This window comes from Macadamia integrifolia, chromosome 3 (genome assembly GCF_013358625.1).
Source record: "Macadamia integrifolia cultivar HAES 741 chromosome 3, SCU_Mint_v3, whole genome shotgun sequence".
NCBI lineage: Eukaryota > Viridiplantae > Streptophyta > Magnoliopsida > Proteales > Proteaceae > Macadamia > Macadamia integrifolia.
In genome coordinates, this window is record NC_056559.1 from 25,564,894 (window position 1) to 25,591,550 (window position 26,657).

General features: G+C 36.5%; 1 protein-coding gene across 1 annotated transcript in view; it reads left to right on the top strand.

Moving 5' to 3' along the window:
• The window catches only part of LOC122074272 (probable LRR receptor-like serine/threonine-protein kinase At1g06840), a 50,812-nt gene that overhangs the window by 2,677 nt on the left and 21,478 nt on the right, over positions 1 to 26,657 (top strand). Inside the window, exons 3-8 of the mRNA XM_042639110.1 lie at positions 7,162 to 7,312; positions 7,454 to 7,525; positions 7,710 to 7,781; positions 10,297 to 10,440; positions 10,549 to 10,620; positions 10,732 to 10,803. Coding sequence (XP_042495044.1) covers positions 7,162 to 7,312; positions 7,454 to 7,525; positions 7,710 to 7,781; positions 10,297 to 10,440; positions 10,549 to 10,620; positions 10,732 to 10,803 — 583 coding nt within the window. The remainder of the gene's footprint in view (positions 1 to 7,161; positions 7,313 to 7,453; positions 7,526 to 7,709; positions 7,782 to 10,296; positions 10,441 to 10,548; positions 10,621 to 10,731; positions 10,804 to 26,657) is intronic.

Sequence of the window (26,657 nt, forward strand, 5' to 3'; positions counted from 1 at the left end):
AGCACTTTTCGAATAGGAATCCATTTTCTGAAATTTCCTGGCTTTCATGCTTTGGTGGGTCGTCCGAGATCCTTTCGATGACTTATGTTGTGTTGAAGGAATATCTATATGAGACACTTTCTTCCAAACTCAAAACCTCTCATGGACCATGACCTTATGCAACAATCTCTCACCATCCAAAAACTATCCCCTTATATTTTTGTATTAAAAAAGAAAATAGGAGCCCCAGGTTGATTAAAGGAACAATATGGGTAGATGGTAGTGACATGACATGCTGTTAAGGGTTGACAACAAGAAAATCAATATGAGCCGTCGACAATTTTTTTAAAGTTATCTTCTTTTTGGATGTCAGACTCTTGATTTTATTCACTGAAAAAGAAAAGGTGTCCGGTTAAAACCGGTGTACACAAGAAGCTAAACCATCTTGTGAAATTGCGACAATCCGTTGCTCACTTGAGAACCCAAAATAAGATTTGAAGCCCAAGACCGGCTCAACAATCCGGTTCACCATGCAAGAAAATTACATTTCTCCAGGGTCATAAATGTCCATCCCTTATAGTAGAGGGTCAATGATTGCTAGTCTTGGATTGTTCTCCACGTACCCTCCTCACACCATGTAAAAATTAGGTAGGATAGGGTTTTAAAATAGGAATTAGTGAGATCGATGGAATCAGTCCTAAGAACCCTAGAATCAGCCATTTAATGAAAACAAATCAATCCAAGAGAACCTTAACGGGGGTATTCTGATTCAAAAAGGTAGAAATTGGGATTAGTTCTAGCCAATTCCAAGACGAATCAACTAGTTCCTAAACCAATTCACCGATTTTTGAAACCTTTAGTAGCATGGTAAGTATTGCTCTTACATACCATAGACCGCTTCCCAGCCATGTAAATGGTTTTTTTTTTTTTTCATTGGAATCAAGTCTGCCATATGGTAAATTGTATGAGCCTTAAATTTTGCAGACAGATATTTTCTTGGGGGATCTTCGCACATTTCAAGTTTCAGACTTGTCTAATTAAGTTCGTCAAGTGATAATGGGACTTCAAAAAGTCTAATAAAATAGAAGCATATGAGTTACTAGTCAGAGTATGAAACACATGGATTATAGTATCGGTATTGATGTCAGTGTTGGTCTAATGGTGGCCTATACAAATACCATGATTTAAATTTTGGGTACACACATGTATGGACATGTAGGGGAATGGATGCCAAAACATGCATAGTGGCCATATTGTGGAATTTGACTCTAAACTTTGACATGTGCATGGCTTAACCAAATTGTCCTTGATCTATCCAATGGTTTGAAATTACCACATCATCCTGAATTAGAGGTCCTATGATCGAAGCCTCTCTACACTTGATTGGTAAAGCTAAAAATATTCTAAAGATACAACTCAAAGAAGATTTTATTTATTTATTTGTTTATTTTTTTGATGGTGAGAGAACTAAAATTATAAGATGAAGCATACAAAACCTTTGTGTCAGCCGATGGACAAGAAATCTCTCGGTGATATCTTATAACACTCCGATAAAAGAGTTCTTTAGCACTCAAAGAGTTCATCTAGGCTTGGGCCCATATCCCAATTTATAAGAATCATATAGGTGACTTGAATGATTTGAATGATTGACTGTTTACTCCCTATCCCCCACCCTCTTTTTATTTATGGGAAAATAGAAAAAATATCTTTTATTATCAACTATCGAGTTTCCTTCACCAACGGTGAAAGAGGAATTCATTCACCAATGGATGTCAACGCCTAGCAATAGGCATTAAAAAAATAATAGAAGATGTATTTTCAATCCCATACTAAGAAGGGAGTAAATAAGACCCTACGATGGTAGGTGAACCTGCTAAACCCATTAAACCAAACCACCCAGACCCCCACATGTATGGGCATGTAGGGTGTCACATAGTCATATTAGTGTTAACATTAGACATTTTACTGTTATTAATTGACATAATCGAATACATAAGGATTACTTTAGGGGTTCTTTTACTTATTGTGAGAGAACTCGTTTTGTCTCTCTGGGAAACTCTTATGGTATCAGAGCCCTAACAGAAAAGACCTCTCAAATGAAAAACATAGCAATGGTAATAGTGAATCGAGTTCATCAGCCTCGTTTTCTTATCTGAGCTCTTTAAATGTAGTGAACTTTATGACAATAAAGCTCACTCAAGACAACAAAAAATAGCTTCCTCTCCGACATCGAAAGAAAATACCAAATAGCTATTAATTTTAAAAAAGATTTTTTTTTATTAGAGAATTCTACCTCTCTACCGCTCATGCGAGTTCCTAGGCCGATTCTCATGCTTCTTCTTTTGCCCACTGGTGGCATGGCACATCCAACACGAAGTTGTCTCCATGTTTGCTTTTCTCTTATGAGACACACGAATGTTTTCCCTACTAGAGAGTCAAGATCTAATTGGATTAGTCAATGGTGATTGCCTCCTCCAAATTGGAAGATGGAAATTACAGGAGAGAATATCATGAATCCACACTTCACCTCAGGGATTCAAACAAATTATTTGATTAAACCATGAATTACTAGAACATTTTCAGAGGAAGTCCTCGGTCTCATAGTGTGAGTCAATTGTCCTTAGAGCTTTGAAGCACTCTATCCGAAGCTCTCTTAGGCTTTAGAAGCTCGTGAGTTCGAGCTCTTGTCAAAGTTACATTTCTTGAAGAAGAGATATTCAACATCTCTCTTTACCTATCTAATAGATTTCAAAAGGATTTGTGACCAACTAAGTTCGATTTGGAAACATATATCTAATCAACACAAGGTTTTTATCTCAATCCAAGTATGCGATCGATGTTCTTTAGTGTGCTCATATGGTTGATATCCAATCAACTTCTACTCCTATGGTGATTCATTTTGATATGACTGATGATATATCATTCTCTAATGGTACTTTATTCTGGAGTCTTGTTTGTGCTTTGAAACATCTCAACATGACTAGATAGGATATCTCATATGTTGTTAATTTGGTTTGTCAATATATATATATATATATATATGCTTCGGACATCGCTTATTTTTGTATGGTCAAACTTATGCTTCGGTATATTTGGGGTACTCTAGATCATGGTCTTTGGATTGTTCGTGATGGCTCTCTTGCTTTGTATGCTTTTTTCCGACTCTGTTTGGGTTATCTGTCTAGTTACACAATGTTCTACTATCAACTTTTGTAATTTTCTTAGTTCCAACTATATCTCTTGGAATGCTAAAAAATAATTGACCATTTTGCATTCTAGCACAAATGTTGAATACCACGCTATGGCTTCTACAATAGTTGAATTAACATGGTTATCATTTTTTCTTCGAGATCTCGGTATTTCTCAACAATGGCATACTATGTTATTTTGTGATAACCTTACGTACCATTTGACAACGTTCATTTTCTCCCGTTTCTGGGTTTTCTTGTTCCCAGAAACGGAGAGAGAGCCTAAGAATCATTTGATAAAGTTGTTCCGTTTCACCCATTTTTAGAAACATAAATTAAAATTTATGCCTATTTACAATTCTAGAAACAAATTTGATGGACTTGTTTTGTCGTTTCTAGAAACGAAATTGAGGGAAAAAAAAGGTTGTTGTGCCTGATAAATCTCTCAACTATTTAAACCTAAAAAGAGGCAACCGAACCCTCTCTCCCTTTTGGGCATCTGATGATACTATTGGGGTTTTTAGTAGCATTATGTCTGTAAAAAACATTTCGAGAAACAAGTTTATCAGACACCAAAAAAATCCATTTTTGTTTCCGAAAACGTGAAAAGTCATTTCTGATGTTTTTAGATACAAAAACAGCAGAAACGTTATCAAACGATGCCTTAGTGCGCTCCACATGACTGTTAACTCGATTTTTCACATGTTGAGATTATTGTGACCCGGTAGTCACTGAGAGGAGGTGAATCAGTGAGTCTAATTCTGATCTCCAAAACTTATCCAATATCTGACACGAAAAACCCTGATACACTTGTCTCTGTTTGCGCACAGTCATATGCACACTCAGCCTCTCATAGGTACTTTCAAGTGTACACACTCATTTGACATTCCACTTACTTTAATATATATATATATAATGCAAACGAAAAGCACACCCACAACATAGGATTTTTAAGAGGTTCAGCAATTTGCCTACATCCCTGGAGTAGTGCCTGTAAAGGCTTTGTACCTACTCAATACACTACTTTTGATTGTACCAACAGTCAGGAGCACCCGTACCCAATTTTTTCAAGTCGAAACTAAGATGACACTTGCAATGCTGGTACAATGTGTAGCACTTATTACATGGGAACACCCACTCCCAATGCTTAGCACCCACTAAGCACTCAATAAAAAATACAGTAAATTTGAGCTTATATCAATGCCCTACAATCAAGCCCTGCCTAGCATATACATCCACAACTAGCTAGCATGCTTACAGTTCATCCACATCTAACCTAATATGTATACAATTTATCCACAACTAACCCTAGCATACATACATACATATAATGGAAATCAAAGGTTAGGAAATCTCACAACCGATTGCCTGGGATGACTGAGAACTTACACTGACAAGCTTGGTGTTCACACCTTCTTTCCCCTTTGGCTTCTTGCTCTTAAAAGTAACCACAAGCAAACCCTGCTTTAGTTTCTTTTCTTCCTCTTTGGCTTTGAATCAATAGAGCATCAATACACATTAACCACCTCCTCAAACTCTCATTAATGGAGTAAACAAAACTCCCATTAAGCAATAAAACCCATTCATGGTTCTACCAACAAAAGATGAAGCTTCTCTCTTCATTCTTCTTCTCCCCTTGGCTTAGAGATAAAATACCATCAATACCACCCAATACCCTTCTAAACCACCATTAATGGAGTGTAAAATAACTCACATGAAGCCTTCAAGCTTTTCAATGGTCAATAATGGGGGGAGGGGATTTACACACCAAAACTGTACCCTTACAATTTCTAAAATCCTTATTTCTCTCTTCCACTGTGTAGAGCTCGAAGAGGTGAAGAATATGCAATTTGGTTCACCCAAATCAAAGTTAAAATGAGGAAGATATGGTAATTTGAAGTTGGAGTAATGAGATAGCATGAAATGAAATCTTCGTAGGAGTGGCGTAGGCTACACCAGTGGTGTGTGCAAGAGAGGCACAGATCTAGCCGTAAATCCAAGATCAAATCATCATTTAATCCTACCCATCTAATAAAACCAATAGATAATCGATCTAAATCACACAATTTGAATCTCACAAGTCAAAGATGACATCATCGTGACGCAGGAACTGACATCGTTAGATTCGTTGTCAACACTGGATTGACTACGTCAGCGCAATATATGGTGGTTGTCGGCTCTCGGCTCTCTCTCATAAAGGCTAAAACGACTTATAGCCATTGTATCAAGATCTTTAGATCTATCTTAAAATAGATCTCATGAGATAAAAGTTAATGGCATATACCTGGAGCCCTTTTTGCACATGCATAACACTATAGCATACTTGATCAAGTGTAGTGCCAGAGCATCAAGACGTATGCACATAAGCAATAGATGATCTCGTAATGGCATCTGGTCCGTCACTTCAGTGTCCAAGCTCAACAACCTTTGGATTGGAATAAGGCTTACGTGGCTTCATCTGAGCCATTCATTCTACAACCAATGCTCATTTTTATTACAATCAAGCCCCTCCCTTCATATATTTTAGTGCTTAAAGATCCCAAGCAATTCAGACCTTCAAAATCTAGAAATTATAAAAAAGCCCCTGAAATTTCAAAACTAAATCTGAAAAATCCACTCAACACCAAGAGCATATCTATTGATTTTTTTTTTTGGATTTTCGAACTGGCTTCACAAAAACACATGTAACTTTTTCATACGATATCCGATTGAGATGAAATGAAGTGTGTTGGAACCGTAACTAGACGCTCTATAACTTTCCAAAAGATCGATCATCTAATTCAGCCATATAAAAAGACCAAAATACCCTTAGATCTTTCCAATGATGTTTCTTTTTCATACGAAATCGGAACGCGATGAAATCAAAACCAGTGGAAAGATCGGATTTTTATCGTATACTACATGGAGAACACTTCTTTTAAAAAATCTTCAATACTTAAATTGCCTTCGATTGCCATAAATGTTGTAGCTTCTTCATATGGTATCGGAATGCAACGAAATCAGATGCACTGAACTAGATAAATTACAATCTATCTTTTTTCATAAAGAATTGATCTTCCAAAAATATCATTTTCACTATCTAAAATGCCCCCGAGCGTAAATAGACTAATTTTATCAATTTTGATCCGAAAACCCGTACCACCTACTAAGGATGTATCAAACCACTCCATGCATACCATGCGGCTCTATTATCTTATCAGTGACACTGGACGTTGTCATGTCATAATTTTCATCCCTGTCACCCAAACTGGCCATGTCATCACTGCCATGTGGCTGGATTGCCAACAAGGACAACCATAAAACAGCAGAGATTGATTATCATTTCATTCGTGAGAAAGTGGCTCTTGTTTCTCTTATCACTCAGTTTGTTCACTCACATCTATAGCTTGCTGACATCTTTACTAAGCCGCTTGTTCACTAAAAGTTTCATTCCATTTGTGCTAAACTAGGCCTTGTTCTCATCCATGGTTCAGATTGCAGGGGGAATGTTAGACCCATTAGATCCGACCACCACATATATGGATAGGGTGTCACGTAATCATATTAATATTAGTATTAGTGTTAGCATTAGACAATTGTGTTATATTTCGTAGTAACGTTGTTATTATCTCTTCTTGTGACTAAACACCTCATTGAATATATATATATTAATTTTAGGGATTCTTTTTTCTTACCATGAGAGAACCCGTTCTGTCTCTCTAGAAAGCTCTTAGAACCCTCCTCCCCAAGTGTGGCAGAAAACTTTCACCAATATTAAATGTTGACATGTATGTACATTTTGTGCATTTGGTACATTTATGTTCAGTCCATAAAATGAACCCCAAGTGTTTTCAAAAGGTAACCAATGAAGATTTGTAAATCCTCTCAAACTAGATGTCCAACACAACAATTGAATCAAACAATTGCATAAGTTACAACTTTAATTTATTTGTGGACTAGCTATTCCATTATTAATTTTTATGAGTTCAATTTAATTATTTGTGTAATTTTGCAGTCAATGCATTACGAGCTATCAAGAGTAGCTTGATTGATCCTATGAAGCATCTTGATAGTTGGGATAAGGGGGATCCATGTACATCAAATTGGAATGGCGTTTTCTGCTTTGATACAGTTGGAGCAGATGGCTACATGCATATACAAGAATTGTATGTTTTCACTTCAAATTAACCTTAATTAGTTTTCCATCTTATCTCCAATAAATTAATAGCTTTAGGTCTTTCCCTTTTTCGATTATTGGGTAGTTCTGTGATGATACAACCATTTCTCATTTTAATTGTTTGGCGCAGGCATTTGCTAAATATGAATCTCTCTGGATATTTAGCACCTGAAATTGGTCAGCTATCCAATATTACAGTATTGTAAGTTACAAGATAACAAAAATAAAGCTAAAAAATAGTCTAAATTTTCACATGTGGAGATATTTCTACGATTTATTTATTGATTTTTTTTTCAATAGAAATCATCTTTATTTATTTTACCTTTTAACAAAGAAAAAAAATTAAAATTTTATTATAATGATTATTTTCTTGCTTCTTCTTGAAGGAATTTTATGTGGAATAATATCGGTGGGAGTATACCGAAGGAGGTTGGGAATATTTCAACTTTGTGGCTCTTGTAAGTAGAATTTTGTATTTTTTTAAGTTTATTATGTTGTTTCAATATTTATTAAATTTTTATAGTCTTACATGTGTGCTTAACTTTATGTAGTGAAATATATTCCTTTTATTTCTACCCAAAAAAAATATATATTTTTATATATTCCTTTTATTTTAATTTGTTATATTGATGCTACTTATCTCTTATTTTACAAGAAGTGCTTTCAATATTCCCAACAATTGTTCATTGGAGCAAAGCTAATTCGTATATAAGATGCAGAGCTAAGGATGTACTAGTTTAGGAAGAAGAAATTGGCCATTAATTGAGTCCAATGTGATGGTCCCAGATTAACACTGAGAGGTGGGTGAATCAATATCTCCAAAAACTTTTCGCAATTCACCCCAATATAGCTATCTTTCAGAAAACTTTGATTGGTAGGTGTTGACCAAATTTACCGATCACAAACACAATGTTTGCACTTCCACCTTGCTACCACAAAGTAACCAAGTTTACCAGTTACTGCACACTCACTCTGTAAGTCACTCGTCCTCCAATATTCAATGGAAAGTAAAACATGCATAGTATATCAGATATATGTGGTTCGATCAAACTTCCTACATCCATGGGTAATACATAGGATTTTATATTATGCCTAATACATACATAATTTTGACAACAACAATGGTCTAATGGTCCAAGTTGGCCGGTCGACCGTCTAGGCATTCTTGTAGATCGCCTAAAATTCTCAAACAAATGATGCTCTCGGGAGCTTTCCAGAGACATATTTTAAGTGCCTAATCGACCTTCTGGTAAGCTGACCGTCCGACCTAATTCAATAGACATTTGCCTAAGAAAATTGTCTTAGGCTAGTCATAGCCAAACTTGTTGGCTAATCGTCCTGTCTGAAAACGTTACTGAAAGAGTGTCATGTCAAATTATCTCCAATCATTGGCAAACTCAAGGTAACTAGACTTTATTTTGGAATATAGATATATTGCAAATTAAACGAAGGAGGATTAGAGAAACTCAATGGGATATCCGAGTTGGTAAGGGATCTTCGTTTCAAGAAGTGTGTAATTCTAAGTTCGACTCTTTTTACCTTCTTAAGGCTACCCACAAGGGTGTTTAGTGTTCTTTTGAACTTTCGATGAAAGTTGAATGATTCTCATTCAACTCCAATATTATGATCAAGTCCATGTGATTGCAGAGTCTGTATCACCCATAAGACTAGTCAGGCCCCTAGTTATTTAATTCATCGAACATAATTTTATCGAATTTTACAAATAATTTGGTCCAAATTCAAATCAAATAAAAAATTCTAAAAAAGTGGTGACTTTATAGATCTTTTTTAAAATTCACAAATAATTCGGCCCAATAAAATTTTATCCGAACTATAATCGAATTTTATCCCATGTAAGAAAAAAAAAATTTATCTTGAATAAGTCAATAAGCCTTAGAAATAGTGTGATTATTATGCATATATTACCCCAATGTTACTTTTCTTATTGTTTTTAATACTTTTCTTATTATTTTTAATAGAAACCGACAAAGTTTATCTTTCCTAAGGTAATCTCTCACATTCTACAAAAAAAAATCTCTCATCCCATTTTAGTTTGACTAAATCTTTCAGTCATTGCTATCTCTCTAGTCTTTGAAATGAACATGCATAGTGGGTGACATGGGTCAACTGAATTTGTCCTCAATCCCCTTCTCAGGCTCTCTCTTTGCTTCAATTAATTGAATAATAGGAAATGACTTTCGAAAAAAAAATGCTAAATAAATTATTTTTCATCTTTAAAATTTAAAATTTTAATTTTATAGCTTTTTTTTTTGGTAAAATTTTAATTTTTATATCATTTGTATATTATGTACATATGATAATTGATAGATAATATAAAACAAGTATTACAAATATTAAAAAAAACACTCGATTTTTTTGTCCACTTTTTATTTTTGTAAACGAATAATTTCTAAATCTGAATCCGAAACCGAATTTTTTCATTCCTGCTTTTTTATCAATATTTTATTGAATTAATAAAAAAATTATTCCAAATAACTCTTCATCCGAATTAAATAATTATGTTCAGGTTAAAGGGTTGGATACCCATCGTTTAAAAAAAAAAAAAATCAAAACTTAAAGTAACTAAGGTAATTATTCTTCCTACAGGGTTCTTGAACAACTCAACTAAAACTTTTCCCAAGAAAGAAGGCACTTGACAGGGTTGTCAGCAGAATTTTACTTTAAATATTTTTCCACAAGCTAAGTTACATTCATTATGATTTGGGCCCCTGATCATTGTGTATTACAAATTAATGTTTCGTTTGTTACCAGGGATATGGAAAAATTCTTAAGAGAATTCCAGTTTTCATGTATTTGGTTTCTCAAAGATTTTCTTGACTGACAACTGATTTTTTTTTTTTTTTTTGGTGCAAAGACCCATTTTTTTTTTCAATCAAATACAACAGAAGTGTATGGTTAAATCTCTTTTATTTATTCAGTTTTTGACTATATCTATGTCTTTTGTATGTACAGGCTTTTGAATGGAAACAATTTATCAGGTTCCTTACCTGATGAACTTGGCCATCTTCCTCAACTGGATAGGTTCCAGGTAGACCAAAACCAATTATCAGGACCAATACCAAAATCATTCTCAAATTTAAACAAAATTCGACATCTGTGAGTGCATTTCAAAAACAGTATCTTTTTCCGTATCACTTCTTTTTTGAATGAGATTTTTTACCATCTTCAATGTGGTTTACATGTTGATATGTAAATTTTTTTCAGCCACTTTAACAATAACTCTTTTTCCGGGCAAATTTCAACTGAGATTTCCAAACTACCAGATCTTCGTCACTTGTGAGTTATAGGAATTTATTCAGATAATATTATACCATTAAATTGTACTTTTAATATTCTATAGTCCACAGCATTAGATATTCCAGTAAATTTATTTGATAATTTTTACAGGATTCTAGACAATAATAACTTATCAGGGCATCTTCCACCAGAGTTGTCTAACACGCCAAACTTGCGGATATTGTAGGTTCCACTCTCACCATAATTTAGATATTTATTTTTAATTGGTCTAGTTCCTTTATTATTATTAGGATTGCCAAACCATTTTTTTCTACGAGGATGATAATAATTTTATCTGCTCATAATTTTCTGTTATTTTGTGATTTAATTGTATTTCATGTCACTACTGTACATTAAAACTTTGTATTTCATGCCCTAATGGTTGAGGTAATTAGAAAATATTGATACTAATTACAGTCTTTCTAATTTCTAATTTTATAAATTGATTAACTTAGAAAATATTGATACTATGTTGAGATCGTGAAAGTGTCAAACTTAGTTGATCAACGTCATTCCACTAACTTTCAATAACGTTTCATTAGAGAATTTTATTAATTGGTTCTAATTTATGACACTTAGGTTTGCCATGGTATTGTTTCTATTGTACTTATGATCTGTTTGAAAAATCATTTATACAAATATATTATAGGTCATAAATAATAATTGTTCATTGCTAGACATACTGACATAATATATAATAGACCAATGAGGTTGGTAGCCTAGTGGTGAAAATGCCCTCAACCCATCACCGCTCAAATTAGCTGGTTGTGGGTTCACTTGACAGGATGTTTTAAGTTTTTGAATAAAACCCTCACGAGTGAAGTAGCACCTCCCATCTCTAGCTGAGGGTGTAAACAAATTTCGATTTTCTTTAGTGGGGTTAGACTAGTGTTTAAACAAACACCAAATAAAACGAAAGAAATAAATAGGCACAGAGATTTAACTAGGTTCACACATTGGTGTAATGTGTTACATCTCCAAATGAAGAAGAAGATGATTCACTACGTTGGAAAAAAAGTTACAATGGAGATTTATCAAGAACACCCAAACTTGCTGCAAATACTTCTCTAAGTCAAGTCGACCCATTGGGTCGCATCAAGTCCTCTATTATCATCACAAATCTTACGAAAAAAGAAAAATCCCAATTCGAGTTATCATCAAATTTTGTCGGAGTGAGTCAATCTTCAAAACGGATTATTCAAGCACACATTATAGCTAGGGAGCAAAGAATTGTTCTTGGTTTTTTAGGTTAGGGATAAGAAAGGGTTCCAGACCTTTTATTTTTTTAATTTTTTATGTTTTGGTTGCAGATCTTCATCAGTGTGCCTTTCTGGTAATATGCTTTCAATGCTCTGTTATTTCCTTTCTTAACCCAGAAGACCCAAGACCCAAGAGCAAGTTTGTCTTTGCTCGCCCATCCAGGGTTTCTGAAACCCTTCTCAGACAAGTAACTTTTCTTCTATGATCATGAGCAACCTTTGTTTTTCTTTCAAGGAGTCTACCCTGTAATTTTTTTTCTATGTATTGCTAGTACTAGCCATTGTGTGGTGTCGGATAAGTGGTTGGGTGTTAATCGATAGGTTGTGTTGGACGAAGACTGGTTCAGGAGTAATCCCCTAATGGGAATTCAAGTCTTTGGTTAACCACATTAAAATGTAAAAATCATTTGGCATATTTATAATTAGGTTCTATTATGGGAGGGTGCCACTTGTATTCTATTTCAGGGTTAGTCTATGCTCATCATCTATATAAAGGAAGCAACACTCATTAGTTGTTATCAATTGACAATTTACATAGAGAGTGGAGAAGACAAAACTAACAAGGAGAGAAAGCTTAGGGAAGAAGATTATATAAGAGGGAAAAGCTAAAGCTTGTGGAATCTTCCCAATACGATATGGATCCGGATATGTGTTAGTTAGATTCATGATTGTATTATTGATTTTGTTCATTGATTCGTCATATCGATCCTATAAATTATTCTTGTAGATAGTATCAGAGTGGACCCCGACAGCGTGTGGGCCACAGTTGGGAAACTATGCCGAAAAGGGAGAAGTGTGACGACCCAAGAATACTACAAGTATCAGACCTGCCTGGGAGATCAATGAGGTGTTCCTATCAAGAATACGACAAGTACTAGGGGGTTTGAGAGATCGGTAAGGGCGTAAAAATTTTAATCCCACATCGCCTAGGGAGAGATTCCTGGACTAGTTAATAACATCTAGCCTCCTTAACAAGTCACAACGAGTTTTAAAGTCTTGAGGCATATGGGCCAAAGATGATAATATTGTGCAAGGTTAATGGGGCTGAGGTTGAGAGTTCATATACGTCGACAATGTCAAAGCTAAGATTCAAGACAAGGAGGGCATTCCCCTGGACTGGAAGAGGCTAATCTTTGTTGGGAAGTAGCTTGATGATGGTCGCACTTTGGCAGATTACAACATTTAGAAGGAATCAACCTTTCACTTGATGCTCAGTCTCAGGGGAGGAATACAAATGTTATTATGGAGGGGTGATGGGTTGTATGGAACATTGCAGGTCATCGGCTTTGAGGACAACAATTTGTTGGAGCTTCATCCTTGGAGATGGAAGGGTTTGCAACAAAGAAATAAAAAATTTAATTGGTTTTGCCTTCAATTTGGGGGTTTAACAATGAAGGGTAAAACAATAAATTTATACTTTTTCAATGGTAGTTTGGTCATTTAGTAAACTCTAACCTATGGATAATTATTTTCTGAATTACTTAAATTTGGATTCACATACCTTTTGACTAGTTATGAATACCCTTAAACGTGAATCGAATTCAGATTTTGGACTAACCATTTTTTTTGTTTTTGTTTCTTTTCTCTACAACTCATAGAATAGAGAGCCATAAAATGGAGCCGCTTACATGGAGGTGTTTAGTGTTCTTCACTGCTTTCAGTAAAAGTTGAATGGTTCTCATTCAACCCTGGTATGACCCAATTCATGCTGTTGTGGGGTCAGTATAGGCCCGAGGGATTAGTCCAAGTGCGGATCAAATCCTCGTATGAGAATCATTCTCGTATAGTATTTGATTTACACTTGGACTCCATTTAATCTCTCTCTTCTTTTAATTGGTTTTTATTCTTAGTGGAGTCTAAGTGTAGATCAAACACCATTCTCGTACGAGGACTTGATCCATGCTAGATTAGTCAAGCCAAAGGCCTGGATACCCATCGTTAGCAAAAAAAAAAAAAAAAGCCATAGCATGGAGCATAGAATGGAATGTAGGTGTATCCACTTAATCTCTCTCTTCTTTTAATTGGTTTTATTTTGAGTGGAGTCAATGTGTAGTCAAACCTTTTTTTGGCTGAACCCATGTATAGATCAAGCACCGTACGAAAATGTACGAGAATCATTATCGTACAAGGACTTGATCCGCTCCCTCAAGTACAGTGCCTTACATTTTGTTTCTTGGCGCATGGAGGAATCCACATACGACAATGTACGGAATATTTCTTTTCCACAAAATAAATTCCCTTTTGATTTCTCTCGTCCTTTACATAATTTCATCAAACATATGACATGCATGGTATGCTCAGGCTTCGAAGATCAATGCGAGGTCAGCTTTGGCCACGATTAACCAGGTGCGCTTGGCTTGTCCAAATCCCCATTGGACATCTAAACTTGCATCAGTTTGGCCATCCCGTCCTATTGAACCCACAAGTAATTCTTCGCTGATCTCGATCCCAAACTTGGAGAGCCACACCTTCTTGCTCGAATTGACGCTGTTTATGTCTAATGGATCCATGTAGTTGTCGTCTGGGTTGAAGTCTTTCTTCAAGATGTCGACCTCAATGAAGACGATCTCATTGGATGATTTCCCATCGAGGGTGGCATTCGTGAGCGATGAGGAAACTGAAGCCTTTGCGGGTTCGTTGGTGAAGGGTTCATTAATCAATCCCAATAAACAGAGTCGACAGACGCAACACTAAACAACCTCGGCCTGCCTTGGCGATTTTTCTCCTCTTTCTCTCTCTCTCTCTCTCTCTCTCTCTCTCTTCAATCCCAAACTATCAAATCCAGGCCACGTTTGCACTCAATTGCATAATTTTAGATTTTTTCCTCTGTAAATCCAGCTTCTCTTCTCTGTGTGTTAGAATTAAGGTTTCTGAAATGGAATCCGGAGCCTTGGAGGTGAAAGTGATCCTTACTCACGGTGGGAGTTACGTACAGTACAACCCACTGGGTAACCTCTTCGAGGTATCCGTCAAGTACATCCCTCCCATACATTCCATCGTCTGTGGCGCTTACAGCATGGTTTTGGTAATTTTCCCTCTTCCTTTATATTGCTTCTTCTTTTGGTTGGAACTTTCTTCAATTTAGATGCTTTACAAAGCTTAAGGTGCAGAGCTCATGACCGGAGAAATACAGTTCTTCTGAATCCATGGATCGGAATAGGGCCAAAACATCGTGCACATCACCGATAGTGTCCTCCGGAAGTCAGCCAAGCTGTTTATCTCCCTTGGAATAAAAGGAAAAGTACTAAGAGATTGAATCCCTTTTGTAGATAGGATATAACATCCCTATTAACAGAGTCAAAACGATTATCTTCTGGACACCTTCAGAAATTGCCTCTAGTAAAGCACTGCGGATTGATAATACCTCTCCTATGCTTGGTATTTGAAGCTCTCAACTTGCCATTGATTCTCTGCTATAGAGTCTCTATGCTTGTCTGTAATTGTTGGGATTGCCATCAGGGTAGAACCATCTCCCCACAAAGTTTAATGCTCTACATGATTCATGACCTTTCGAAGGTTCAGAGCAGCTTCCAAGTACTTAATCCAATCCTCATCCTGGTCGATTGACGCTCTCCTGTCCACATCCAATAGGAGAGGACTGAGATGGGATCAAGGTTTGAAATCTTGTTTTGTTTCGGTGTTTCTGGGGTTCAGAAATTGAAGTTTCATTTCGTTTCAATGAAATTTTTGTCGAAATGGTGTATTTTTTTGTCGTTTCGGTGGTCAAACGATCATATTTTGACTTGAAACTTGGTGGGTAACTTATTTTAAGGTTAATAAACATGCTTAGAACATAAAAATACAAAAATATTAGGACATGACATTGTTTTAGAGTTACACCTTTGTTTGGCAGCAGTCGTCTACCTGTTTTGAAAATTTTACATGGTTTTGGAGAACGAATTTTACCTTTCCTAAGCTTTGAATGTGTAGATGTTGTAAGAGTCTAATGGAAGTCAAAATGTGTGATGATGTGGCTAATTAGAGGCTTGTTAGAGTGTTTTTCCTTCAAAATATACAAATGGAACCGAAACCATGGAGACAGGCGAGATAGAGTCGAAATCTTGACCGAAATACCGAAATTTCGACCGTGATATGGTATTTATAACACATGGAATGTACCGAGACAGGCGAGATACTGAAACGATACCAAAATTTCGGCCGAGATATTGAAATTTCAACCGAAACAAATGTTATTTATGGCCTTATTTTGTTTCGGAAAAAAAAAAAAAAAAAAACAATGAAATTCCGAAATTTTGGAGATTTTGAACCATGGATGGGATCATGGATTCCGATTGCCGCTCGCTGATATCGATTCTCCAACAAATGGTCAAAATGATAAACCCGTTAGAGAAAGAGGAAGGAGTTGGGATTAAATTTGCTTTTATAATGAATCAAAAAACCATTTTTTTTAAAGGAAAAGTTATCTTGTACCATCCCTAATTTCAACCTTATATGAGATACCACCCTAAATTCCCCAAAATACATGATGTATATCCTGTTTTGAAAAAATAATGACTCTTAAATTCATTCCGTTAGCTCACAAGCGTCAAGTGATGATGTGTCACTGTTGATATTTTTTAAATGACAAGTTTACCCTTAGAATTCAAGACGTGTTGAGCTGGTATTCGATCTTCATTTCTTGTTTACTTCTCTCACTCTCTTCCCACTCTATTTCGGTGGCCTGCAAGCTGTAATCGAATAAGAGAATAGGACTATTCCACCAAATCTTCAAAGCTCCATCCGACTCCAAGGCGTGGACAAGATGCATTGCAGTTGCAGGTCGGGAGTCCCAAAATGCCAACCCTTGAAGCATGCCTTGTTAAAAGCATAAATTTTCCTACTAACTCTAGGGTTCTCGACCTCGATCTCGCTTCCAATCTCCAAATCGGTCATTTCCGAAGCCAACTGATGCCTTGCAGCGGCAACTAGACCGGACTCTCAAAGAGCCCCTTGCTCTAGCGAGGACTGATAAGCTCCAGCCTCCAAGAGATGACAGAACCCACATGACAATCTACCTTAAAAGAGAAGCAAACAAAAGAAAAAAAAAAAAGGAAATGAGAGAGAGAGAGAGAGAGAGAGAGAGAGAGAGAGAGTTAAGGAAAAATGGATGCTTGTGAGCTTCAGTTCAGGAATGGTGACATTCGGATGTATTTTTTATTCTCTATATTCTAAATGGGTCATGGTCAGGCTGGAGTACCTCGCTCCTACTCTCTAATTCCTCGCCAATGTCTGTATTGTTCTCTCATTCAGAGTGTCGACCGTTTGATCCAATGCTTGAGTTGCTTCTGGATCCGATCAAGGAAAATCAAACCAATCCCCCCCAAATGGACGAATGGTGTTATTGAATCCAACGATGGCAATGTAGACGACTTCTTCCCTATGGTTCTGGTTCAGATTCCGGTGTGCAACGGGGAGGAGGTAAAAATCTTTTAAATGGTTGTTTCAATCTCGTTTTAGGGTTCAAAGGTATTTCATAATACAGAGTAAAAGAGGTGAAAAGGATGAGAAGTGGCTTTTTTATTCATATTTGGTTTTAGGGTCAAGAGAGTAATTTCTATTTCTAAACTAATGGTGTCAGACTTTAGGGGTATCTTTGATATTTTGGGAATTTAGGGTGGTATCATATAAGGTTTGAAATTAGGGGTGGTACAAGATAATTTTCCTTTTTTTTTTTTTTTTTTTTAACCTATGGTTTTGAGCAGTTAGAACATGTGCTCATTAAAAGGTAATTCAAAATCAAAATAATTGATTTGTGATCATAAATTATAAAGAACTCAGTTATTTGTGATTTTTAATTTACTTTTAAATAAAAATAAAATTTATTAATCATACCAAACACCTAAAAAAATAGATTTGTGTCAAATAAATAGAAAAATATAAGCCATACCAAAGAGAGCCTTAGTTCATCGATTGCATGAATCATACCTCAGAATCATCATACATGAGTTTCAATATTCTTTAAGTAGAAAATCTTTCTTCATCGATTGCATGAATCATACCTCACAGTCATCATACTTGAGTTTTGATCTTCTTTAAGTAGAAATCTTTGGTGTTTGTCCTAATCTGTACACACAGGCCATTGAAGTGCTTGTGGCCTGTTCATGCATTTGAACAGCTTTCGATCCTGGGTGATGGATATTTTTGTTCTTGGTATAATAAAGCAAGGTAAATTGTCATTGAAGTGTTACAGATTCCAAAGACTAATTCTAGAAATAGAAATGTGAAAATCAAATCATGGACTCCGAGCAACAAAAGGTTCGTAAATTCAATAAAAGTGCAGCATAAACAAAGAATAAGTCTCACTAACTACTCTCAAGTTACTGACAGGAAATCATATTTCAAGGGACCGAGTTTCGCTTCATCCATTCTTTCACTATGGACATCGTTACCATTGGATGCCCTAGTGGAGGGATCGTTTCGACCATAAACAATAGGGGGTGGGAGTTTATGATGGGACTCTATGGTGACATCACTAGTGGTGAGGGGATTCTTCCTCTCCCACTGCTTTAGGAAAAAATTTTCCTACTACAAAAGCTTGATTGATTAGCAAATAAGTTTTTGGAACTATAGATAAGGGGGGGAGATGGGTGCTGTAGGAGTTTGGCCTATAGAAGTTGGGAATGCCTGTCAAATGCAGAAAAATATTTATTCAGTCACTAATAAGAGATTCAAGTCTCAGGCTTTTTGTGATGTGAGTTGATTTTACCAAAATATTTGAAAATTTTGAAGAAAAATAGAATGTCTTCTGAAGAATGATAGTGAATTGTCATTGATATTTTTATATGTATTGAAATTTCCTTGATATGTTGCCAGTTCGTCTGTTGAAATTATGCAATGGTTGAATCCCCTTGATTCTTATCTTGTCACTTTTAAATATGTGGAAATTTTTCAATGGAATTGTTCAACCACAATTGAGAGTGAGCCAACATAACATTAGGGATTTGTATGGTAGGAGGAAAGCAAGTAATAGAAAATAATATTTTTAACTTTTAGATTTCAATTATTAAAAGGATTTGACTTAATAGCTATCCCTGAAAATCAGATGAAAGAAGTGAAAGTCCAAAACGTATAAGAAATCAAGAGAGTACCGAAAAGGCTAAACAAATAACCCTGCTCCATAACCATCAAAAAACAATAAAAGCCAGGAAAAAGAAAAAATGACCACAAACCAAACTTCTTCCATTCTTTAGTGCCAAAAGAGGAGAAAATCTATAGAAGAATCAAAATATCCCTGCCAGCTGCATAGATCCTAAACAGTAAACATTTCCTCTTTTGTTATTGACACTGGTGGCAGAAACCTTTATTTAGTAGATTGATGGAAAAGGCACAAGATAGATAGGAGTTTGTTTTGAAGTTTGAGTGATGTAGATTAATAACCAAAATAGGCTTGTTTTATTAGGAATAATCCTAGGGTTGGGTTGTATATGTGTTGGGCCTTCAGTTCATGTGGTTTGGAGTGTATTGGGCCACTTTTAGGGGTCTAAAAGAGGGGCTCTAAGGATGCATATGGGATTACTAATTAGTTTTGATGGGGTTAATTAGTTTCTAATTTCAATACCTAGTTAGTTTCTAATTTTAGTACTTCTTATTTCTTAGTTTCTATTTCTAGTTTTAGTAACTAAAGGACTTTTTGTTTTGTAAATTTATATTTTCAGTTTTAGTAACTAGGTGAGTTTCTAATTTTTAGTTTCCTATTTCAGTTTTTGGAAGCTAAAGTTAATTTTTATTTTATGTAACCCCCATCATTATTATAAATAAAGGAAGGGCTCTCATTAGGAGTCAGACAATTTTATGAATGAAAAAAAGAATGCTTCTGCATTTTTCTTCTCGTGGGTGGCTTTGTGTTTGATCAAAGTGTGGGATTGGTGTTTGATCCAATTGACTCCTTGCAGCGGAAAGTCCAGGAGGTCCTTTCAAGTTTATTTATTCTTTTTCTCAAGCTATTTACAAGGTCCATCGATTCAGGTGAGAGGTCTGACTGGTTTCTCAATTTCTGGATTTGTAATCTCAGTTCTCTCCCCTGTCTCCCTTCTCTATTCTGGAAGTTACAGCCATCCGATGGCCATGGATTTTTGATCAAGTGTTGGACTCCTCTAGAAGAGGGCTCGACTCTAGTCTGAGCTTGATCAGACCAGGGATTTGGGAGATCTGAGAAATCTCCTGTTTTGGCCGATTGGTTTTCTGCCCAAATCTGTCCAGAACTGTTGGTGTTGATTGTTCTGAGTTTGGGCTTTACTTTGGTTATTGGTTTCCTATCATTCTGTCCCTGATTTTCTGGTTATCATCAGCTACTGAATTGTTGGAATTTTGAGATCGATAGGACTGATACCTGATTAGTTATTTCAGTCTTGTTAGTATTCTATTGTTCATATGTTGGAGATGATTTGGTTGTTCTTTGGTTTAAAAGTTCTTGTTGTTTGGGTCTAGTTTGAGCTTTCAAATCTAGTCCTACATTAAGTGGTATCAGAACATGGCTGAGAACAACACTCCCACCTTAGCTACTATTATGGAGATGCTACAAAATATGAGAGCTGAACTAAAGGCTGAACAGCAAGCCTTGCGGATTGAACAACAAGTTATGAATGAAAGGTTGTTGATTGTGGAGACCTAACCACAACAACCTATCCGTGGCTCTCATACACCACCTGAGGTGGAAACCCCATTGAATGTAACTGCTCAGTTGGCTAACAGGAGACCTGTCCCTAATCTGAAAGCACCACAGAGGGTTATTGTGGAGCAACCTACTTTTGAAGAACACATAAGGGGATACTTTGAGACTGAACATCCTGCACATCAGAGGTACTCAAGATATTCACAGAAGGTTAAGCTTGATTTGAAGGAGTTTGATGGTAGACATGACCCCCAATTGTTCTATGATTGGGTAGCTGCTTTGGATGACTTTTGACTATTATGACTTACTTGAGGAACGAAAGGTGAAACTAGCTCGTGCTAAGCTAGTTGAGGCTGCTTGTGATTGGTGGAGAACCTATGAGCAAGAGTTGGAAGACCGTAGTAGAGAGCCTACTACCTGGGAGGAGATGAAACTTAAATTGTCTGATAAGTACTTTTCATGTAATTTCAGAGCTCGTATACATGACCAGCTGAACTCTCTTCGTCAGGGAAATATGACTGTGGTGGAGTATATGAATAACTTTGATGCGCTTTATTCTCGCACAGGCATTAGCAAGAATGAGAGACAACTACTTTCTCGATTTTGACTGGGATTGCGAGCTGAAATTAATACGGGAATTGGTGTTGTTGATGTGTACTCAGTGAGTGATTGCTTTGATAAGGCCTTACGAGCAGAGGAGCTCATAGCACAGGCTGGTAAAAGGTTTGATTATCAAGCTGGAGAGGTCACAAAGAATTTTTCAGCCACTAAGCCTAATAGTTCAGCACCCCCAAAGGCCACCTTTCCTCCACGGGTTGGTCATAAAGGAAAGACACCCATAATAGGTAACAACAAGGTACAGTGTTTTCATTGTCAAGAGGTAGGACACTTTGCTAAGTCTTACCCTTGTAAGCAGAGAGTTAATGCAGTGGCTAAAATTGAAGAACCCAATGTGGAAGTTGAGTCAGCTCTTTATCCCTACCCCTTGGAAGACGATGATGATGATGGTAGGTATGACTATGACCAGGAAGATACTAATGATGATGGCACTTATGGCATTCATGTGATTAGTAATGTCTTGGTGGCTGAAACCATGGAAGAAGACTCCATTGAAGAATTCTACATTGAAGAGAGCATAATAGGCAAGACTAAAGCTGTGGGATGAGGTAGTGATTGATAGAACTCCACAACAAGTCTTTGAGATTCATGATGAGAAGGAAGAGTTTGTTCCAATCCTTGATGAGAAGGTTACCAACATTGACAACCCTATGCACACGACATTCACAGGTGGTATTGATTCAAAGGTTGAGCATATAGAGTTTGTTATGCCATCATGGTTCTTTAAAGAGAAAGCTCCACGCCTTGAAGACTACCTTCCAAAAGTCTACAAGCAACCTGAATTCTGTTTGGGAACGGTTATGACTGCTATTCACATGTTGTTCCCACCTCATCACTACAAAATTCGAGGATGAATTTTTTCAAGATGGGGAGATTTGATGTAGATTAATAACCAAAATAGGCTTGTTTTATTAGGAATAAGCCTAGGGTTGGGTTGTATATGTGTTGGGCCTTCAGTCCATATGGTTTGGAGTGTATTGGACCACTTTTAGGGGTCTAAAAGAGGGGCTTTAAGGATGCATACGTGATTACTAGTTAGTTTTGATGGGGTTACTAGTTTCTAATTTTAGTACTTCTTATTTCCTAGTTTCTATTTCTAGTTTTAGTAACTAAAGGACTTTCTATTTTGTAAGTTTCTATTTTCAGCTTTAGTAACTATGTGAGTTTCTAATTTTTAGTTTCCTATTTCAGTTTTTTGAAACTAAAGTTAGTTTCTATTTTATGTAATTCTCATCATTATTGTAAATAGAGGAAGGGCTCTCATTAGGAGTCAGACGATTTTATGAATGAAAAAAAGAATGCTTCTGTGTTTTGCTCCTTGTGGGTGGCTTTGTGTTTGATCAAAGTGTGGGATTGGTGTTTGATCCAATTGACTCATTGTGGCGAAAAGTCCAGGAGGTCTTTTTAAGTTTATTTATTCTTCTCAAGCTATTTACAAGGTCCCTCGATTCAGGTAAGAGGTCTGACTGGTTTCTCAATTTCTGGATTTGTAATCTCAGTTCTCTCCCCTGTCACCCTTCTCTATTCTGGAAGTTACAGCCATCCGATGGCCATGGATTTTTGATCGAGTGTTGGACTCCTCTAGAAGAGGACTTGACTCTAGTCTGAGCTTGATCAGACCAGGGATTTGGGAGATCTGAGAAATCTCCTGTTTTGGCCGATTGGTTTTCTGCCCAGATCTGTCCAGAACTGTTGGTGTTGATTGTTCTGAGTTTGGGCTTTACTTTGGTTATTGGTTTCCTATCATTCTGTCCCTGATTTTCTGGTTATCATCAGCTACTGAATTGTTTGAATTTGGAGATCGATATGACTGATACCTGATTAGTTATTTCAGTCTTGTTAGTATTCTATTGTTCATATTTTGGAGATGGTTTGGTTGTTCTTTGGTTTAAAAGTTCCTGTTGTTTGGGTCTAGTTTGAGCTTTCAAATCTAGTCCTACATTACTGAGGGTATAGGGTAGGGAGAAATTCTGTGGAAGTAATAGACATTACCAATTTCAGATGATATTATTGTCTTTTATGAGGCAGAGGAAGAAAATGTTAAGATGCTGAGAAAGGTCAGGTGAAATGCTTTGAGTGGATCTCAAGATTGAGAATTGATCTAGAAAATAATATGATTGCCGGGATCAATTTTAACATAGATTTGGTGAGCTACTGATTCAGAAATATGAGCAAAAGACATGAGGGTTCGAGGGAAAACTATATTTTGGCAGAGGAGAGAATCATGCTAATTTAATTTGTGATGCAGAATTTACATGTTTACTGCTTCTCCCTGTTTAATGCTCCAGTTGAAGTTCACAATTGTTAAGACATGTCCTGTGTTTAGTCACGATAGGGGAGTGTCCCTATTGTGATATGTTTGGTCTTCTTTAGTTTTCCTAGTTGGAATCTAGTTAGATTAAGTTGTGCGTGTGCGTGTCTTGTGACCTACTTAGAGTCTGACTCTGATTTTGCTTGTTATTATAAATAGTTCATTAGTAGACCACGATAGATACACTGAACCTATCGTGGGTTTAGATCTCTCTCCGTCTCCCATTGTTCTCTCTTCTCTCTTCTACTTTGCAGGTACTGTACTGGTTTCAGATCCTGATCTGTTACAACATAAATTAGAGATGTGAGTCATGTGACGGTGCAACATCCTTGAGAACTGACTTAAGAGAGGAGAGATCATTTAGTTAATTGGGATACTGTGTGCCAGGATAAGAAACATAAGAGATTCTATGTTTGAACTTCATCTAAGAGGAACGATCTATTGGAAGAGTATTTCGAGGTTATGCCCTTCATTTTACTTTCTGCGTGGGGAGGAATCTTTTCAATCTTGTTTCTCTAGATTATATGCCTTAGTGAGAGAAAGGCAAGAATCTTAGTGATTGCATTTTTGTTAATCAAGGAGAGATCTAATTGGACTTTATGTTTGAGAGAGAGAGAGAGGGAGAGAGGAGGCAGGAAGGTTTGAAACTAAAGCTTCTTGATTCTTCTTACCTCCTTACTTCACCTGGGTGAAGAAAGGGACAAGAACACCTAAAGATCGTTCCCATACCCCTTTCCTTCCATACATTGGCTTGGAAATTCCTAAATCCATCAAATCATAACATATTATTGGAACTTTGTTTTGAAAAAGTGATTACGTATGGCATGCTTGAATAAGATTCGATTAAATGTGTCAATTTATGTTATGATCATGAACAAATTCGACTTATTTCTTTTAACTTCCATATTATTTTTTTAATTAAAAAAAAATGAAAAATGTCAAAAATCACATGAATGTCATTTTTTACAAAAAATGCAAACAATAAATTGAAACATGTTAAACTAGTATGATTTCATTATAAACTTGAGATTTAGTGTAAAACAAAAACCATAAAAATCGATTTAAATGATGAAAAATGCCTCAAATTTTGTGATCTGGGAAAACCTTCAGCATTGTGATTGAATATGCAAAATCCGGCCGTTCAACCGACATTCCGGACCATTGAATTTAAAGAGCAGCAAAAAGCAATAAGTCATTCTAAGTTTGGTGATGATCGGACCAGAGATGAGAGAAATCTGTTGTGGAGAAGAATTCTGAAATCGTATAAGGGGTTTTGTTGCAGGTTAAAAGTGTGGGAGGTCTTCGATACCCAACCCAATCCATGAAACCGCACTAGGATCGGCTGGCTTGATATCGGTATCGTCCATGCCCAATCCAATACCGATTCCTAAAACCATAGGTTGGAGCAAGATCTTCAGGAGAGCCTTCCAATGGTTGTAATTTGATCCATTGATGGTAGGTGGTCGTGTGATTCAAAGACCTTCATGGTGCTCGTAGCTTGTTGAATTTGTCATCTTCTTTTAGGATGGTGAAATCTTTGTTAAGAGACCTTGCTTTGATACCAATTTTGGATCCAAGAGGGTGTGAATTGGGTTTTCTAAAACATTGAACTCTAATTTGAAGGATGAAGAGAAGAGTAGTGATTGACTCAAGAGGGAAAACATAAACAATTTAGAGTGGTCTGGCCCAAACTTGGCACCTACGTCCAATATAAAGACACTCTTGTCTTCGGATATTTACTAAACCAAGATTATCTTCTCTGTGACAGTCAAACCTTACAGTCACTCGCTTGTAATCTCACTTCAGTTGTGGAGAACTCTATTTCCCGCAACCCAACTTTTTACAATAAAGCGAATGAAAGAAATGCCTCTTTATAGGCGAAATTTACATATGAATTGCACAAGTGGTTCTCTCAACCTTTAAGCCTTCAAATTTTCCAATTGTTAGCTCATCGTTTGAGAGGTGTACAATCCCTCCTCAACTAGAGCTGATCCCATCTTAAGAAATATATAGTTGTTATTTGACTGTTGGAATCAAATTAGCTCAGCTTAGTGGAGTTGGCCTAATGCCCATCTATCTCAACTACCCATCGTTGACCTTCAATGGTCTTATTTAGATCAGTTGGGGGGGGGGGAGACCTTGTCTAGACATCCTGATGGAACAACTGGACATCTACCTTGTAGAAATCCAAAACATGCAAACTTAAGTGCATACTTGCAGGGTGGATGTCCGGATCATACAGCCAGATGTCCATTGACATCGGACGTTCGGACAAGGACTTCAGTGTGGATTTCTGGATGGAGTAACTGATGCCCCTCCCTATTCTGTTAAGCCTCTAATTGACTCATTTGTGTCCAATTGACCACTTCCTTTCAGTTTGGTCTTTCCCTTGGCATTACTTTTTTACCATTTTCTTGGGCTTTTTACGCTGCAAGAATCCTACATAGGATTACATATGAATTCACAAACATTGAAACTAATCCTGTCTTGTGAAGCTTATCTTGATCTTCATGCTTGCTTCCATGTCTTGTATCTACAAACTCTTGACTTGCTCGTGACTTGGTGAAACCTCCATGATTTTGATCAAGTCTTCAAAGCTCTTGGACCTAGCTTGCTTGAATTTATCTCTGAGCCTTTTTGCTGCTTGATGGATTTCATATTCAAGCTATGAGAACTACAATTATACATCATTTAAGAAATATAGTTGTTGGGCAATTGGATTGAATATTGTCATTGTTGGCAACTAGAAGGTGATGTGTGGGTAAAGGTTTTAAAGTGGCTCAATTGTTAATTTAGGTGAATTGATGGGTTAATTTAAGAGAAGGTGATGTAAGCACAATAATTGCTTGCTGCCCATGTGGAGCCAAAGATCTTGGTTTCAAAATACGGTTACATGTGATAATGCAAACAACAAGAATGTGACAGCCCAGCAAAAGGAAAACAGATTTTTCAATGCCATGTGTTGCCATATTATTGGTTCAGCTATTTTTAATAGAGTTAAAAAAGGAAAGAGGAAGTCAAGTTCTAATAGAAGTCAAAGTCTCATACATAAAGAACTTGTTATCTAACTTGTACGGCATCAACTTTTGGAGGAGAACTATGCTTCTTTTTACACGTGAACAACATCTAAGAAGAGATAAAAATTAAAAGAGAAAAGGGGAGAGTCCAAGAATGCGTAGAGTTTGATTTGAAAGAGGATCAGTTGTTGCTTTCAAAAGCAATAAAAACCTGCAGAACC